Here is a 17,170-nt window from a genome sequence, read left to right on the forward strand (position 1 = left end):
TTATATAGAGTTAGCATCTGTAAATTTGGACTTTTTTTGGACAATCATGCAAATTTAATTTGTCCCTGGAAACAAAAACACAGCCTAACAGATTAACAAAATATGTCCGTTAGACAATATTTTTTCTGTGAATTTTTCTCTGTTACCATTTTTATCCATCAGTAAACAGAAACTACTCTAAAAAAATTCATGTATTTGGAATTGACGGAGAGCTTAACTTTTCGAATGATCAAGAAGGCTGCATCAAGCCAACCTATTCTACTTCTAAACTGGCTCCATTCTTTTCAAAAGCAAGTTCTAAAAAACTTTGAGTTATGATTATTAAGTTATATGAACTAGACATTTCGATTGCCATTGATGCTCCTGTAAAATTGAACAAAGATTTTATTATACCACACACACAAAAAGCAATCGGTACAGAAAAGGCAGTTTTCGGTTTTCTGTTGAGAATTTCTTTCCATGATTTCTCTCATTAAAGTATAGTTTTCAAAGCAACCACCACGACAAAGGAAGCATCTAATTAGTCCATTTTCTTCTGATCCAAGAATGCTGAACATTTACTGTCCCATCTGTAGTTGTATCAGCAGTGTAATGAACACAGTTTATATTACTTAACTATTCTTTGAACTCCAAGAACTGTTGAAGTCTTTTCTGATGTTCTGCAGATGCTTGCACAGCACTAAATGAAACATAAATTCAAAGCATAAGCTTTATTTTACATTAAGCATATTAAGTGAACCACAAAGCACAGAGTCAATATTTTTCAAAACAATTAAAAATGAATAGGAATCTTCATTTCTTTAGTATTTCTGAAAGAGCTGATGGAAACCTTTTTTAATCTAATGAAGAAAAAGGCTACAGTCAGTAATGGCCTGCTTCTACCTTCTAAAAGACCAAAGCAAATTAAGACTGACAAGTGAAGGCATCGATTGTAACCTGCTCTGCTGCAGAACCTGCTGTGCAGAGTTCCAGGCCTTGCAGTAGATTTTCTGGATTTTATTATTTTATTTAAACCAGATTTCAACATTATCTTTGAGTTGTAGAATATTTGAATTGCCTTTAATACAAAATCCTTTAAACTAAAATGTTTGGTTAAAACACAATAGACTCCATTAATCGCTTTCAAAGGTAATAGCTTGGTGGTTCAGATTTACTTTTTCCTTTGAACACACGTTCTGTTTTGGATGGGGCCGCTGAGTTCTCGCTCTACTCTCATCAGCACAAAAATGACTTATTACCTTGACAAAGCTAAGGCAAATATACACTGAACCCAGTATTAACTTCCTTTTAAACTTCTAAACAAAAATCGAATACAATAAAAGATTCTGGTTTTTTAGTTTCTAAATAGTAACTTATCATTAATGAATGATTCAATTCTAGATAACTAAAGGTCACTACTTTTCAAAGTATCAAAAGTCTCCTTTCAATAATATTTCTATAAGTCATCCTGAAATGCCTATTTCACATCTCTGCTTTCTTAAACCAAGATATTCACTTCTAATGGACCCATTTCAAACACTTTACTAGGCAGATCCTAGTAAAGCTGTCATCTCTAAATAAATGCCCTGACCTCTCAAACACCAAATGTATGGGTTTTCCCATGACTCTAGCAGGTAGTATAATATCCTTTATGATTCACTGTTACTACTCTTAACTCCAAAAGCAATTTCTGCCCCTCAAGTAAATTTTGATACACTATGGGCTGGAAGCCAATCAAATTTGCCCAAATTAAGAGTAAATAAAATGGGCATGGAGGTACACACTTGTAATCCCAGTATTTGGGAGGCCGAGACAAGAGGATCACAGGTTTGCAGCCAGCCTAAGCTACGTAGTGAGTTCCTCCACAACTTAGTGAGACCCTGTTTCAAAATAAAAAATGAAAAATAAGGCTGGAAGTGTAGTTCGGTGGTAGAATATCCCTAGGTTCAAACCCAAGTACTAGAAAAGGGGGAGGGTAAATAATCCAGGCATGGTGGCACACGCCTGTAATCCCAGTACTTGGGAGGCTGAGACAAGAGGATCACAGGTTCATGGCTAGCCTTAGCAACTTGTGAGGTCCTCTACAAATTATTAAGACCCTGTTCAAAATAAAGAATAAAACAGGGCTAAGTGTATAGCTTGGAGGTCGAATGCCCCTGGGTTCAATCCCCAGTATCATATCAAATAAATGAGCCAGGTATGATGGTGCATGCCTGTAATCCCAGTACTTGGGAGGGATCACAGGTGAGACCAGAAGGATCACAGGTTTGAGACCAGCCTCAGAAATTTAGTGAGGCCTTGTTTCAAAGTAAAAATAGGACTGGGGGTATATAGTTCAATGGTAGGACACCTCTGGGTTCAATCTCCCATACGAAAAATAAATAAATGAGGGGGAGGAAATAAGGAAATGTATATAGAAGGATACAAAATATAAGATATGCAGAATAAACAAATCTACAGAATATACAAGTACTGTAATTAATAAAGCTGTATGTTAGGAATTTTCATAAAATAAGTAGATTTTAGAAGTTCTTGTCACAAAAACTATATAAGATGAGAACTGTTAATTTGCTTTACTACAATTTTTTAACTATCGATATGCATCCTATAGCATCATGTTACAAACCTCAAATGTACTCAATAGAGTTTATTTAAAACAAAACTAACAACAAAAAGGCAAGAAGGGTGCTATTTGAATGTCTCCAATGAGTAACTAGCCGCATGGTTCAAGGATCTATTTACGCCTGCTTCTGAGTGGTAGAGCTTCAGCTAGTGAATAATTAGCTATTATGCAATAATAATAGTTGTCACAATATATAATGTATAGTAATATGACATATGACATATATGTCATATATGACATAGGAACTTAAGAGTTAGCAGAAAGATTCAGAGCTCAGGGAAGATAATAAGGTCAACTGGCTGAGTATAGATACTGTAGTTGTCTAGGGTTAGAAAAATGTGGATCTGAATTCTGTTTCTGCAACTTTATATCCATATAATCTTGGATGAATTACTCTCACTTGGTAGGTAACTTGCCCATAATCATAGATCACCAATAGGGTAACCAGAAATAAATTCAGATGTTTTAACTCTAGATTAACATTCTTTCCAACATACCATTCTGTCCTATATTTGTACAAGACTCTATTCATTAGTTTTAGTGCATATGTAAAATATGACTCTTTTCAGAGGAAAGAAACCAAGGCAGAATTTCTCTCAAACAATTTTTAATCAGTCATCTACCTCCTCTTCTGTATCTAAACATTCCCTTTCTGCCCTACCTTTGCTCCATCAATAAATATCACACCTATTTCATTCTCTAAGTTCATCAATGAGCATTCAGTGAGCGTATCCTAGATGCTAATTTTTATCTATCTAATAAGCAGATTAATGAGTAAGAAAGACCTGACTCAGGTTCATGTTGTAACATGCACCAGACTGTGCTATCAGGCAAGCTTTAACCTCTCCCTGCCTCAGTTTCCACACGTGTACAATTAGGATAACGCCTGCATTTCACAGGATCTTTGAGAAGAATAAGCGGAGCACATCTGTAATCCCAATACTAAGGAGGCTAAGATAAATAGATCGCGGGTTTGAGACAAACCTCATCAGCTTAGCAAGTACCTGTTTCAACATAAAAATTTTTAAAAGGAGCCGGGCATGGTGGTGCACATTTGTATTCCCAGCATTCGGGAGGCTGAGGCTGGCGGTTCACCAACAGCCTCGGCTACTTAGTGAGGCCCTTTGCAACTCAGTGAGACCCTGTTTCAAAAATAAAAACATTAAAAAATAGGGTTGGGGTGTAGCTCAAAGGTAGAATGCCCCTGGGTTCCATCCCCAGTACTGCAAAAAAAAAAAAAAAAAAGTTTGAAAAGGGCTAAAGGTCTAGCTTGGAGGTAGAACACCCCGGGTCCAATCCCCAGTGCTATCTCCCTCTTCACCCAAAATGAGAAGAAATAAGAAATATATGGCTATTATATTGTATAGTACAGGTCTAGAAGTTACTCAATAAATAGAGCTTTTGCCAGGCGTGGTGGTGCACACTTGTAATCCCCACGCTTGGGAGGCAGAGAAAGGAGGATCGCGCAGGTTCGAAGCCAGCCTCGTGCGCTGGCTTAGGAGACCCTGTTTCTAAATAAAAAATATATAAAATAGGTCTGGGAAATAGGTCTGGGAGTGAAGCCCGGAGGTAGAAGGGCTTCCAGGAACCCCAGTACCACCAAAACAAACAAACAAACAAACAAATAAAGCTTTTGGGGGGTTGTTTTTAATTAAGTTAATAAATGTCTTTTTTTTTTTTTTTTTTTTTTGCAGTACTGGGGATGGAACCCAGGGGCATTCTACCTCCAAGCTACGTCCCTGGTTCTATTTTTTAGTCTTACACAGTCTCACTGAGTTGTGAAGGGCCTAAGTAGCTGAGGCTGTCCGCGAACTGCCATCTTCTGGTCTCCTGAATGCTGGGATTACCAGCGTGTGCTACCACGCCCTGCCAACAAATGTCTTAAAATGGTAGAGAATTATCTGCAGCTCTTTAGTATTCCCTCATAGAGTCCCCGATAAATACTTACTCCTGCCTAGTATTATGGAAGTAAAAGGAAATATACTCCTTGCTTCTAGAAGCAGGTAGTAATAAAGAAGTTCTAAACTATTAATTGATTGCATACAGGAAAAGCAAGGCAATCTCTCATGCTTTCTATAGCACATTTATGATTATAATAAACATGATTTAGTTGATAAATTAGTGTCCCTCATCCTGTCTCGCTGGATGAGAGCAAAGCAGTAAACATCAACGAAACTAAATATAAACAGGTTTGGCACTGTGGTTTTTCTCTCTGGTTCTGAAGGTGCTGTGATCTGTGTTTCTCCAGCATGACTCACAAAGCACCACAGACTCATTTACGGAATACTCTGCTCACCCAAGTCTTAATTTCCTGACCAAAATGTAAAACCAGAATTATTTTTAATATACTTTTCTGGAAGGTACTCAGTATTTTGTTGTTGTTGCTTGTTTTGTTGCCATTTTACTTTCTTGAAGATCTTTCAGTAACTTAAAAAAATACACAATCATATTTGCTGTTTTTACAACTTCTTATCCTCTCTTTTGTCCATTTAAAAGAAACCCCCAAAGCTCAAATTTTAAGTCTAAATCCAAGAATCTGATTCACAGTGTGGAATCATTAAAGCCCCAGAAGAACACTTCCAGCTAGTGAGCCTTCATAATTCTCAGACCTATTTCTCAGAGGAATTCCTGAAAGTGCACAAATCAAAGTATACTTTGATTATCAAAGTGCATAGGATTATTTAAGTGCACGGATCAAAACAGGTAAACTTACTTTAGATGTTCACCAAATGTGGTAGTTATTCGATAGATGGCAGTTTTCAGTGATGCTCTGAACGCAAATCTTAATGTTTTATAAGAAGTATCCACAAGGCTTCCTGATACCCGAGGGGGTTTACTGGAAGCATGAGGAAGCTTGAAGTACTTGTCGGCTGCCTAGACCAAAAAAAGAAAATGCACAGATCATCAAGAAAGCCAACTTAGTCCAAAACTTAGTGAGATTTTTATTTTTGATACATATCTATATCTCCAGACATGTGGTTCCCCCCGCCCCCGTGGCTCACAGTCCAAGCAGTTTAAAAAGCAATGCAGTAGCCAGGCATGGTGGTGCACATCTGTAAACCCAGTACTTGGGAGGCTGAGACAGGAGGACCGAAGGTTCAAGGACAGCCTCACCAACTTAGTGAGATTCTCATCAACTTAGTGAAGCACTGTTTCAAAATAAAAATAAAATAGGGCTGGGGGTATAGCTCAGAGGTAGAATGCCCCTGGGCTCAATCCCCAGTACCACACAAAACAAACTAAAAACAATGCAAAAGAGGCTCAGCTACTTCAACAGTTACCAGGGCCCAGCAAAAGTCCAGATCTGTCCTCTAACGGGGAGCTGTTATTCAGCAAGATAACTTCTAAAAGCCGGGCATGGTGGCACACGCTTGTAATCCCAGCATTTGGGAGGTTGAGACGGGAGGATCACGTTTCGAGGACAGCCTCAGCTACTTAGTGAGGCCCTCTGCAACTTAGTGAGACCCTGTTTCAAAATAAAGAATAAAAAACAGGACTGAGGGTGTAGCTCAGAGGTAGAATGCCCCTGGGTTCCATTCCTAGTTCCGCAAAAAAAAAAAAAAAAAAAAAGATAACCTCTAAAGCAATAAGAAGTGTAAGCATGTTATTTGTAGTTAATGGGTATCATCACCAAAAGAACTGGAAAAAAAAAGTTAAAATATTTTTGCCATCTTATTTTTAAGAGCTCTTTTATGTCTTCTTAGTGTTTGTTTTACTTTATTTCTTTACTGGTGGGGGGGGGCATTCTTCCTTCAAGTTATATCCCCAGTCCTATTTTATTTTTATTTTGAAATAGTCTCTCTAGGTGATGAGAGTCTCACTATTGGCTGAGGCTGTCCTTGGACCTGCAATCCTCCCGTCTTAGTTTCCCAAGTACTGGGATTACAGGCATGAGCCACCACACCTGGCTAGCACCTTACTTTTGTTTCAAGGATATAATATCCCTATTATTTCTGAAGTTTTTTGGTTTGTTTTTTTTTTGGTGGTACTGGGGGTGGAACCCAGGGGCTTTCTACCTCCAGGCTATACTCCCAGACCTATTTTATATTTGGAAACAGGGTCTCACTAAGTTGCTGAGAGCCTCGCTAAGTAGCAAGGCTGGCTTCGAACCTGTGCGATCCTTCTGTCTCAAGACTCCCAAGCGCAGGGATCACAAGCATGCACCACCACGCCCAGCTTTATTTCTGAGGATTTTGATATCTTTTTTGTTTTCTATAGCTTCTTCAGGCTATAAATTTTCCCTTTGTTTCTCCTTTTGGTTTCCATCTTCTGCATTAAAGACTTTCTTCAGAAATTTGGTGATCCTTGGCTCATGACTATTAATGGGAACTCCAAAATGCTAGCGGGAAGCTCTGAGTGCATGGCTGGAGATTACTGACAAAAGACTTCACTGCAGGTGACCTGTGGGCTCCCACCTCAGATTGTAGGTCTTTGGTCTTGGTTTGGTCAGAAGCCTCAGAGAAGTCTTCAAGCATCTTGTCTGGAGAGACTTGCCCTGGTGTTCTGAAGAACTCTTCCCTATGCACAGAGTCCCCACAACTGTGGCAGGACTCTCCCAGTCCAGAGTATTCTGCTCTCTTGAACTTAGATCCCAAAGTCCTCCATTTTCCTTCATCCAGGGAGCAGGAGGGAGCAACTGAACAAACCAGGAGGGCAGTGGATTCTGACTAAACTGAAGGCATTGAATAAAATTAAGAAGGCAGAGGACAAGCCCAGGAGGGTGCTGAGTAATTTTTTTTTTTTTCCTGAAAAGAGGGCCATAAGCCAATTTAGTTTGGGTAATCTGTACCCTTGAGAATGAACCTGTGTGGCAGGAAGGATGTACAAGTAGACGGCATGGGAGGCTGGATCTATTTGGTCTTCAAACCACCACCCGCAGGCCTCAGGCTGGGGCCAGCACTCTCCCCTGCCAGCGTGGGACGTGCCTCTGGCACCTGTCAGGTGAGTCGTCTCAAACATCGGCTTTCCAGTTTCAAAGACCTTGCTGCTGTTGGTTCTGCTCTTGCTTATGGATTTATGTATTTCTACACTCTGTCTCCACAGTTCAGTAGTGTTGGAGAAGGAACAAGACTCGATACACGTGTTCAGTATGGCATGTTCACTTCAAGTCCAATCATTTGTTCTTTCACAATAATCATACTTGTGTTTCCCAAGACTGGGACATGCTTGAGATAATTTGAGGCAGCATGAGCAGTGACATTCAGTGAAATACTTAGCAGGAGTCAATGACACTGAGTCATAACAGAAGTGTTTGAAGTTATTTTCTTTTTAATTTCCTTCTTTCTCTCTCTCTCAGCATCTTTCTTTCTGCTTTATGGTACTGGGGAATAAATCCAGGATCTCCTGCGTGCTAGGTAAATGTTCTACCACTCAACCCCCATCCCCCTGTATAACTTCTGATTAACCCTCAGGATACCAAGCAAAACAGTCATCATCATTTAACATCTGGATCCAAGAGACCCTCCCCCCTTTTAAATTGGTGGTACTGGGGGTGGGACCCAGGAGCTTTCTTTCTACCTCCGGGCTATACTCCCAGACCTATTTTATATTTTATTTGGAAACAGGGTCTCACTAAGTTGCTGAGAGCCTCACTAAGTAGTTGAGGCTGGCTTCGAACCTGTGCGATCCTCCTGTCTCAGCCTCCCAAGCGCGGAGATTACAAGCGTGCGCCACCACGCCCAGCTCAAGAGACCCTTTGGAATTAATACATTCTAAAGTTATTTTAGTCCAAGATTTGAGCCCCGGCACTATTAAAACAAAAACAAAAAACTACAGAAGAATGACAGGATACTGTAAAATAACTATATAATTTAGAGAACATGAACATAGCAAACTCCAATTTTTATTCCATATTTTCTAGGTTTCAAAGATAACAGGCAATGTCCTTTGAATCTGAATGCCACCACCTGCCCATCGACTGTCAAGCATAAAGCTAGAATACATCCACTGTATAAACACGGATTTCAAAGCCAGGTGTGGAGGCATATAAGTGTAATACTAGTACATAGGAAGCTAAGACAGAGGGATGGCAGGTTCGAGGCTAGCCTCAGCAACTTAGTGAGATACTGTTTCAAAATATAAAAAATAAAGCCAGACATGGTGGTATATGCTTATAATCCCAATACTTGGGAGGCTGAGACAGGAGGATCATAGGTTTGAAGTAAAAAATGTAAGACCCTCAGCGACTTGGTGAGACCTTGTTTCAAGATAGAAAATATTTTTTTTTGGGGGGGGGCAGGTCTGGGAATGGAACCCAGGGGCATTCCATCTCCAAGCTACACCCCCAGACCTATTTTTTTTATTCTTTATTTTGAAACAGGATCTCACTGAGTTGCAGAGGGCCTCACTAAGTAGCTGAGGATGCGATCCTCCGGTCTCAGCCTCCTGAATGCTGGGATTACAAGCGTGCGTCACCACGCCCGATTTGAGAATACTGTTTTGAAATAGGGTCTTACAAGGTTGCTGACAACCTCACTACATTGCTGAGGTTGGTCTGGAGCCTGTGATCCTCCTATCTCAACCTCCCAGGCACTGGGATTACAGGTATGTGCCACCATGCCCGGCTTTGCTTCAATTACTTATCCTCAATCTAAAATCCAAAAAGACCTGCAAACAGAAATTGTTTGTAACTCCTTTGGTGGCAAAAACTGACCTAAACTCATCTAGCACTGTGACAGCCTGTGTTGGCACAGGCAATTTACAGTCTTATTCCATTTACTATCCTTTTTCGTTTATTGTACTAAAGAAAAGCATTCCTGATGCTTACAATTAAAGAAATTCAACTCAGAAATAGTTAAGTAGAAGTAATACAATGTTATATTATATACTATTTGCAGACACACACTTATATTTTTTATTTTTTATTTTTGGTGGTACTGGGGATGGAACCCTTCTACCTTCGGGCTACATTCCCAGACCTATTATATATATATATATATATATATATATATATATATATTTTTTTTTTTTTTTTTTTTTTTTTTTGAAACAGGGTCTCTTAAGCCAGCGCAGTCCTCCCGTCTCCACCTCCCAAGTGCGGGGATTACAAGCGTGCGCCACCATGCCCAGCCTAACACTTAGATTTTTAAAACAACAACAAAAAAATCTGAATTCTAAAATATATGGTAGGCTTGAAATAAAGGACTATGGACCTGTATTCTACTTGTGGCAAGTCAAACTACTTTTCCTTTTATAATATTGATGTTTCCTTACAGTTTTTGTTAAAAGTAAATGACTTGCCGGGCGTGGTGGCGCATACTTGTAATGCCTGCACTTGGGAGGCGGAGACAGGAGGATCGCTCAGGTTCGAAGCCAGCCTCTCTGGCTTAAAAGACCCTGTTTCCAAATAAAAAAATATAAAAATGGGTCTGGGCGTGTAGCCCGGAGGTAGAAGGGTTTCCAGGAACCCCAATACCACCAAAAACAACAAAACAAAACAAAAAACAAAAAACAAAAAGACAAAAAAAATGACTTAAAATACTAAGTAAACTAAGGTTCAGGTAAGTCAAATGCAACAAACATTATGACAAAAGTATGTGTTAAGAATCAGTTATGGTAATCCCTGTGCTTGGGAGGCTGAGACAGGAGGATCGCACAGGTTCGAAGCCAGCCTCCGCTACTTAGTGAGGCTCTCAGCAACTTAGTGAGACCCTGTTTCCAAATAAAATATAAAATATAGGTCTGGGAGTATAGCCCAGAGGTAGTAAGTCTCTGGGTTCCATCCCCAGTACCACCAAGAAAAAAGAAAAGGAACAGTTATGGCAGCCAGGCATGGTGGCGCACACTTGTAATCCTAGCAATTTGGGAGGCTGAGACCTGAGGATCATGGTTCGCAGGAAGCTTGGAGGACGAATCCCCCTGGGTTCCATCCCCAGACCCGCAAAAAAAAAAAAAAAAAAAAGAAGAAGAAACAGTTATGGCCAAACTTTTAAAGATAGCATATGAATAACTTAAGTAGGAAAATGTTTTTTAATATTCATTCATGTGCTCTGTGGTTAGAATTGAAATAATCAGCAGTGAGATTGAGTATCAATGGAATACATTCCTTTTATGTACTACACATGGTCCTTGCCCTTAAGATTCTGATCACTTTGCTAGGACCTCAAATATCCCAAATGATGAAGAAATAAGTGGTGTCACCTAGCACAGTACACCACTGAACAACATCCTTTAAGAAAAATTTAAAATCCCAAGGCCTTATACTTTGGCCCTACCAGAAGCCTAAACATGGGCTGCTATTATGAAAATGGGTATTTTCCCCATTTATATTTACATGCAGTAGTACATGAACAAAAGCCAAAAAAGAGAAAACTTTGATTGCTTACCTCTGAATATCTATCACTGTCATTAACAAATGCAGACTATGCAAAGCTGTGAGATGCCCTAGTCTCCAAGATCCTATGTATAATGTAGTTAAAACAAAGTTTTACTCCAATAAAGCTGGAATTCCAAAAAGAAATATTAAATATAAGGAGCCAGGCTTTGTTACTGAGAATCAGGGCACAGAGCAGCTCTCAGCACAAGTGACATCCTTGATTGGACATTCTTGCCGTGGCTCTGTCTTATGCTTAACAGGCTGTATAGCAGCATTCCTGGCCCACGCAGCACTCCCCTGGCAGCAGACATCAAAACCATCTCAGACACTGCAAGATGGCTCCTGGTGGAGAACCACTATTATAGTCCATATGATAATGCTAACAGCTAAATTCATTGATTGTAATTACGGTGTCCCAGGAATTAAACGAATTAAATATTTTATATGTAACATCTTGTTTAAATAATAAAATAATTTGCTGATGAAATCACACGCAAAAAATACTTGCTACATTTTTTCTAATCAGATGTTTTTATAAAAGTACCTGCTGCCAGGCGTGGTGGCACACGCTTGTAATCCCCATGCTTGGGAGGCAGAGACAGGAGGATCGCACAGGCTCGGAAGCCAGCCATGCTGGCTTAAGAGACCCTGTTTCAAAAAAAAAAACAACAACATATATATACATAAACATATATATACATAATAGGTCTGGGAGTGTAGCCCAGAGGTTGAGGGTTTCCAGGAATCCCAGTACCACCAAAAAAAATAATAAATAATAATAAATAAAAGTACCTGCTACTTATTGTATAATTATTACTAGGCACTATTCTATACCCTGTATCAATATCATTGAAAAAAAAACAAAAAAACATTATTTTCGTTCCCAACCTTTCATATTTAAGGACAATTTAAAATATTATGAGCCGGGCGTGGTGGTGCATGCTTGAAATCCCCCACGCTTGGGAGGCAGAGACAGGAGGATCGCACAGGTTTGAAGCCAGCCACGCTGGCTTAAGAGACCCTGTTTCCAAATAAAAAAGTATAAAATAGGTCTGGGAGTGTAGCCCGGAGGTAGAAGGGTTTCCAAGAACCCCAGCACCATACACACACAAATATATATATATGGAAGTCTGGGAGTGTAGCCCGGAGGTAGAAGGCCCCAGGGTTCCATTCACAGTACCACCAACAATAAAAAACAAAAAGATAAAAAATAAAAAATTATGAATGTTCACTGGGTTATAACTATTCTACATCCTCTGATGAAGAAAATAAGTACCATGAATTCAGTAATGCTTTTAAATGAATTTGTATTTTAATTTATCAAAACAGCATGCAAAAACCTCTCAGAAGTAGCTGCCAACCTGTTAGAACACAGGTTAATTATTCATGTGACCGTAACCTGTGTGTGGAGCCGGAGCCCCTTGTAATGAGCATGATCTCCCAGGGCAGCCTGGCTGGCCTGGCTGCTGGTAGGAACCACTGATCTAGATTTCCATCACTCTTCCTCCTGCCCTCTGAATGGTTGGAAGAGAGAAAGGCTCCCCTTTCACATTTTGCCTTCAATGATTCACAGAGAAATGACTGAATGACTGATGATATTGATACTGAGAAGTAAAACAAAACAATAGAACAGCTCCATACAATTGTTTCTTAGTAACACCCAGAAGCTGGCATTGTACAACTTAAATTACATACTCGGAATTTGTTCTCTTCACTAAGAATAAGTATCCCTGGAGATCAAAGAACATAAAATCAAAAACATGTAACATTAGCCGGGCGTGGTGGCGCACGCTTGTAATCCCCGCACTTGGGAGGCAGAGATAGAAGGATCGCACAGGTTCGCAGGTTCGAAGCCAGCCACGATGGCTTAAGAGACCCTGTTTCCAAAAATAAAAAAGCATAAAGTAGGTCTGGGAGTGTAGCCCAGAAGTAGAAGGGCTTCCAGGAACCCCAGTAACACCAAAAAAAAAAAAAAAAAAAAAAAAAGTAACATTGCATTCCCGCCTCTCAAAATAAAAGGGTAGTTTGGGATAATTAAAATCAATCTACTACATCAGAACTGTCACTAAACTTAGGACCAGAACAGAGCTTTCCTTCACTTAACCAGCAGGGAGGCTTTCAGCAGCCATCCAGCAAGCATGCAGTAAGTATCTGCCACTCAGGTACCCTGTCAGGTACTAGGAATCAGAAATGAGACAAGGGCTCTGCCCCGCTCCAACTAATGGAAGAGAAAAAAAAAGTCAGTAATGCTGGGCACATGCTTATAATCCCAGTACTCAAGAAGCCATGAGAGGAAGATTGCAGAATTGTGGCCAGCTTCAGAAAAAACAAAAACAAAAACAAAAAAACAGATAAATAAACTAGGGCTGGGAGTATAGCTCAAAGGCAGAATGCCTCTGGGTTCAATTTCTAGTGTCTGTCTGTCTGTCTGTCTGTCTCTCTTCTCTCTCTCTCTCTCTCTCTCTCTCTCTCACACACACACACACACACACACACACACACACACACACACACACACACACTCTCTCTCCTGTGGAGGGGAGTAGTAGGGAGGAGAATAAGACAAGATGGCAGACAAGTTCAGGAAGAATAAAGATTATGGATCTGTAGCTTTTTCTGGGCTCTATTATACTGCTAACACTCTGCAATCAGATTAGGTTCGAGTCCTAGCTCTTCCTCCTATGAGACCTGTGTGAGCCCTAAGGAAAGTCAATATACTGCTGAACCTCCCTCATCTGTTAACACAATGCTAGCACGCCTCCAATTTACCTAATCACAGGTACTAATAAAGCCATGTCAGCAGGGCTAAAGACATGTCAAGCCACAGTTGCCCATTAAATGGTTAGACATGCCACACATCAGAAGAATACTGTGAGCGTGTGTGTGTGTGTGTGTGTGTGTGTGTGTGTGTGTGTGTGTGTGGTGCTGAGAATTGAACCCAGAGGCATTCTACCTCCTAGCTACACTCACAGCCTGATTTCTTATTTTTTATTTTTAAACAGGGTCTCACTAAGTTGCGGAGGGCCTACTAAGTAGCTGAGGCTGGCTGAGAACCCAAATCCTCCTGTCTCAGCCTCTCAAATGCTGGGATTACAAGCGTGCACCACCATACCCAGCTATGTGAGCTAAGTTTAAAGAAAGATAGCTAGAAAAGAATACAGATAAAAGACTATCCATGCAAACAAACACACGTCAAAAACATGCCTGAGAAAGTGGGTATGAACAATACTCAAACCAAACAAAAAATTCACTGATTTTTTTTTGGGGGGGTACTGGGGATGGAACTCAGGGCACTCTACCTCCGAGCTACACCCTCAGCTCTATTTTTTTATTCTTTATTTGGAAACAGGGTCTTACTGAGTTGCAAAGGGCCTAAGTTGCTGAGGCTGTCCTCGAACTGCAATCCTCCTGTCTCAGCCTCCCAAGTGCTGGGATTACAAGTGTGCACCACCATGCCTGGCTCACTGATTTTGATGAGTAAGACTGTGTATACGTATGTTACTGGGGATTGAAATCAGGGAATTCTATCTCTGAGCCACCATCTCCAGCCCTATTTTATTTTGTGTGTGTGTGGTACTGGAGATTGAACCCAGGGACATTCTATCTCTAAGCTACACCTCCAGCCCTATTTTATTTTTTATTTTGAAACAGGGCCTCTCTAAGTTGCTACGGTTGGCTGCGAACCTGTGATCGTCCAGTCTCAGCCTCCCAAGTACTGAGGTCACAAGGCATGCACCACCACATCAAGGAGATAAAATGAACCAAGTTTTGAAGAAAGGAACTGTGCCACATGCTTTCTTTAATATCTTAAATGGCTTCCGAAGACCAAACTGTGCACCAATTGTTATCCTTCAGGCTTACAAAAGCCTTTGTGTTTAGTATACTTTCTATTTCTATAAAACATTTTTTCTGCAGTACTGGGGATGGAACCCAGGGGTACTCTACCTCTGAGCTACACCTTCAGCCCTTCTTATGTTTTTGTTTGGAAATAGGGTCTTGCTAGGTTGCTGAGAGTCTCACTATATATCTTTCTTTCTTTCGTTTTTTTTTTTGTGGTACTGGGCATGGAACCCAGAGGCTTTCCACCTCCAAGCTACACTCCCAGAACTATTTTATACTTTATTTGGAAACAGGATCTCACTAAGTAGCTGAGGCTGGCTTAGAACGTGTGCGATCCTCCTGTCTCAGCCTATCGAGCGCAGGGATTACAAGCATGCGCCACCATGCCCGGCTTTCTCACTATATTTCTGAGACTGGTCTCAAACCTGTGTGCCCCCTGTCTCAGTCTCTCAAGTATTACAGTCATGTGTCACCACACCCTGCTTCTATAAAATCTTATAAGAAAATTGAAGCTTTCTCCTCCTGTTCTCTCTTTTAGATTATAATTTCCTAAGGGTGAGAACAGTACCATTATTTCAGTTTCTAACATGTTTGGTTACTCAATAAATGTGATCCATAAGAAATAAACAAAACAAAAATGGGGCGGGGGAGATAACCTCTTACACATACCCAAAGCACAGATTGCTTACCTCTTGCAGTGTCAAAAAAGTATTAAGGATAGCTGGTAGTGTAGTCTGGACAACTCCAAATCTATCTTCTGTGAATGATGCTGCTACTAAATGAGAAAGACCTCAAGGGGAAGAGCAAACAGTAAAAAGTTAATCAAAATTATGTAAATCTATCTACAATACACCTAATTTGAAGAAAGATTAATATCCTGAATATAAAAAGAAGGGGGGAATACAATGTAAAAATGGGAATAAGATGGGGATTAGCACTAACAGGGTATTCAACTGCTTCAGTCATAAATAAAATGACAAAATCTTTAGTTCTATTAAAGAAATAATAATATAAAGTGCTGTTAGGCTCCGGTGGTACATGCCTACAATTACAGCTATTTGGGAAGCTAAGGCAGAAGGATTGCAAATTCAAGGCCAGCCTGGCCAACTTAGCAAGATCCTGTCTCGAATAAAATAAAAAGGACTAAGGATATAATTCAGAGGTAGAATGCTTCTGGGTTCAATCTTCATTATCAAACTAAATTAAATTAAAATACTGAGTTGTGATAAATGCTAGGAAGAAAAAAATGGCAGAGTGACAGTTGTGAGGTAGACACTTTCCACAGGATGGTCAAGAAAAACCTTTTTCAGAATCACTTATGCCCCCAAAAGGTAGTATCTAAAAGGTGAAAAGAAACAGGATTTTTGTCTGTGTTTGTGGTACAGGAGCTGATCCTGGGGCCTCCTGCGTGATAGTTAAGCACTCTGCCACAGAGCTATATCCCCAGCCAGGCCATGCATTTCATCATTTAACTTCAAGATCTGACATCACTAAGCTGCCCAGGCTGGCTTGAACTCGCAGCCCTCCTACCTCCCCTCCCAAGTAGCTGGGCTTAGACGTGTACCACTGTATTCAGCAAGAAACAGTTCTTAACAAAAAATGAGGTTTCCATATTTAACATAAATCAAGATAAGTTGAAAACAATCTATTAGTTGTGCTTTTTTGCAGAATACAAAGATCACAGATGAATCCCAGGATCAATTTTTCTGCTATGCACAAAAAGAAAAAATTTTGTCCAAATCAAAGTCTGGACTTGATCCCCACCATTGCAAACACAAATACCCAAAAATCTAAGAAAAGTGATCTATATAAAACAAAGACATAAAAATGCATCTGAAAATTCAAATATTGATAATCAAAGTCCAAACAGTGATTTTTCACTAATTATATTTCAATATTTAACTGATAATTAGAATCATAGTTATAGTTCATAGAGATTGTTTACCTTCTAATGCCCAAATATGCATCTGGGCATCTGAAAAAACAGACTGAATGGAGGACTCTGGGTGCTACAAATAAAACAACACTGAGGTTAGTTCACCAGGCAAAAACTACAATCTCATTCATTTTACCAACTATATAGACCATAACAAAAGAATCAAAGTTGCCTTTCAAGAATTAAAATATAAAATAGCCGGGCCTGGTGGCGCACGCTTGTAATACCAGCATTCGGGAGGCTGAGGCCGGAGGATCACGGTTCGGGGACAGCCTCAGTTACTTAGTGAGGCCCTCTGCAACTCAGTGAGACCTGGTTTCAAAATAAAGAATAAAAAGTAGGCCAGGGGATGTAGCTCGGAGGTCGAATGTCCTGGGTTCCATCCCCAGACCCGCAAAAAAAAAAAAAAAAAAAAAAAAATATATATATATATGTATATATAATATATAAATATACATATAATAAATTTTTATGCAGT

General features: G+C 40.0%; 1 protein-coding gene across 2 annotated transcripts in view; it reads right to left on the reverse strand.

The window, feature by feature from the left end:
• Positions 1–615: 615 nt before the first annotated feature.
• The window catches only part of NDC1 (NDC1 transmembrane nucleoporin), a gene marked incomplete at both ends in the record, with an annotated part of 53,854 nt that continues 37,299 nt past the window's right edge, over positions 616–17,170 (reverse strand). For both annotated transcript variants that reach the window (XM_080692474.1, XM_080692475.1), the window contains 4 exons: positions 616–679; positions 5,316–5,476; positions 15,446–15,546; positions 16,702–16,765. In XM_080692474.1, coding sequence (XP_080548600.1) covers positions 616–679; positions 5,316–5,476; positions 15,446–15,546; positions 16,702–16,765 — 390 coding nt within the window. The remainder of the gene's footprint in view (positions 680–5,315; positions 5,477–15,445; positions 15,547–16,701; positions 16,766–17,170) is intronic.

This window comes from Muscardinus avellanarius, assembly GCF_963383645.1.
Source record: "Muscardinus avellanarius genome assembly, chromosome: 3".
NCBI classification, from domain to species: Eukaryota; Metazoa; Chordata; class Mammalia; order Rodentia; family Gliridae; genus Muscardinus; species Muscardinus avellanarius.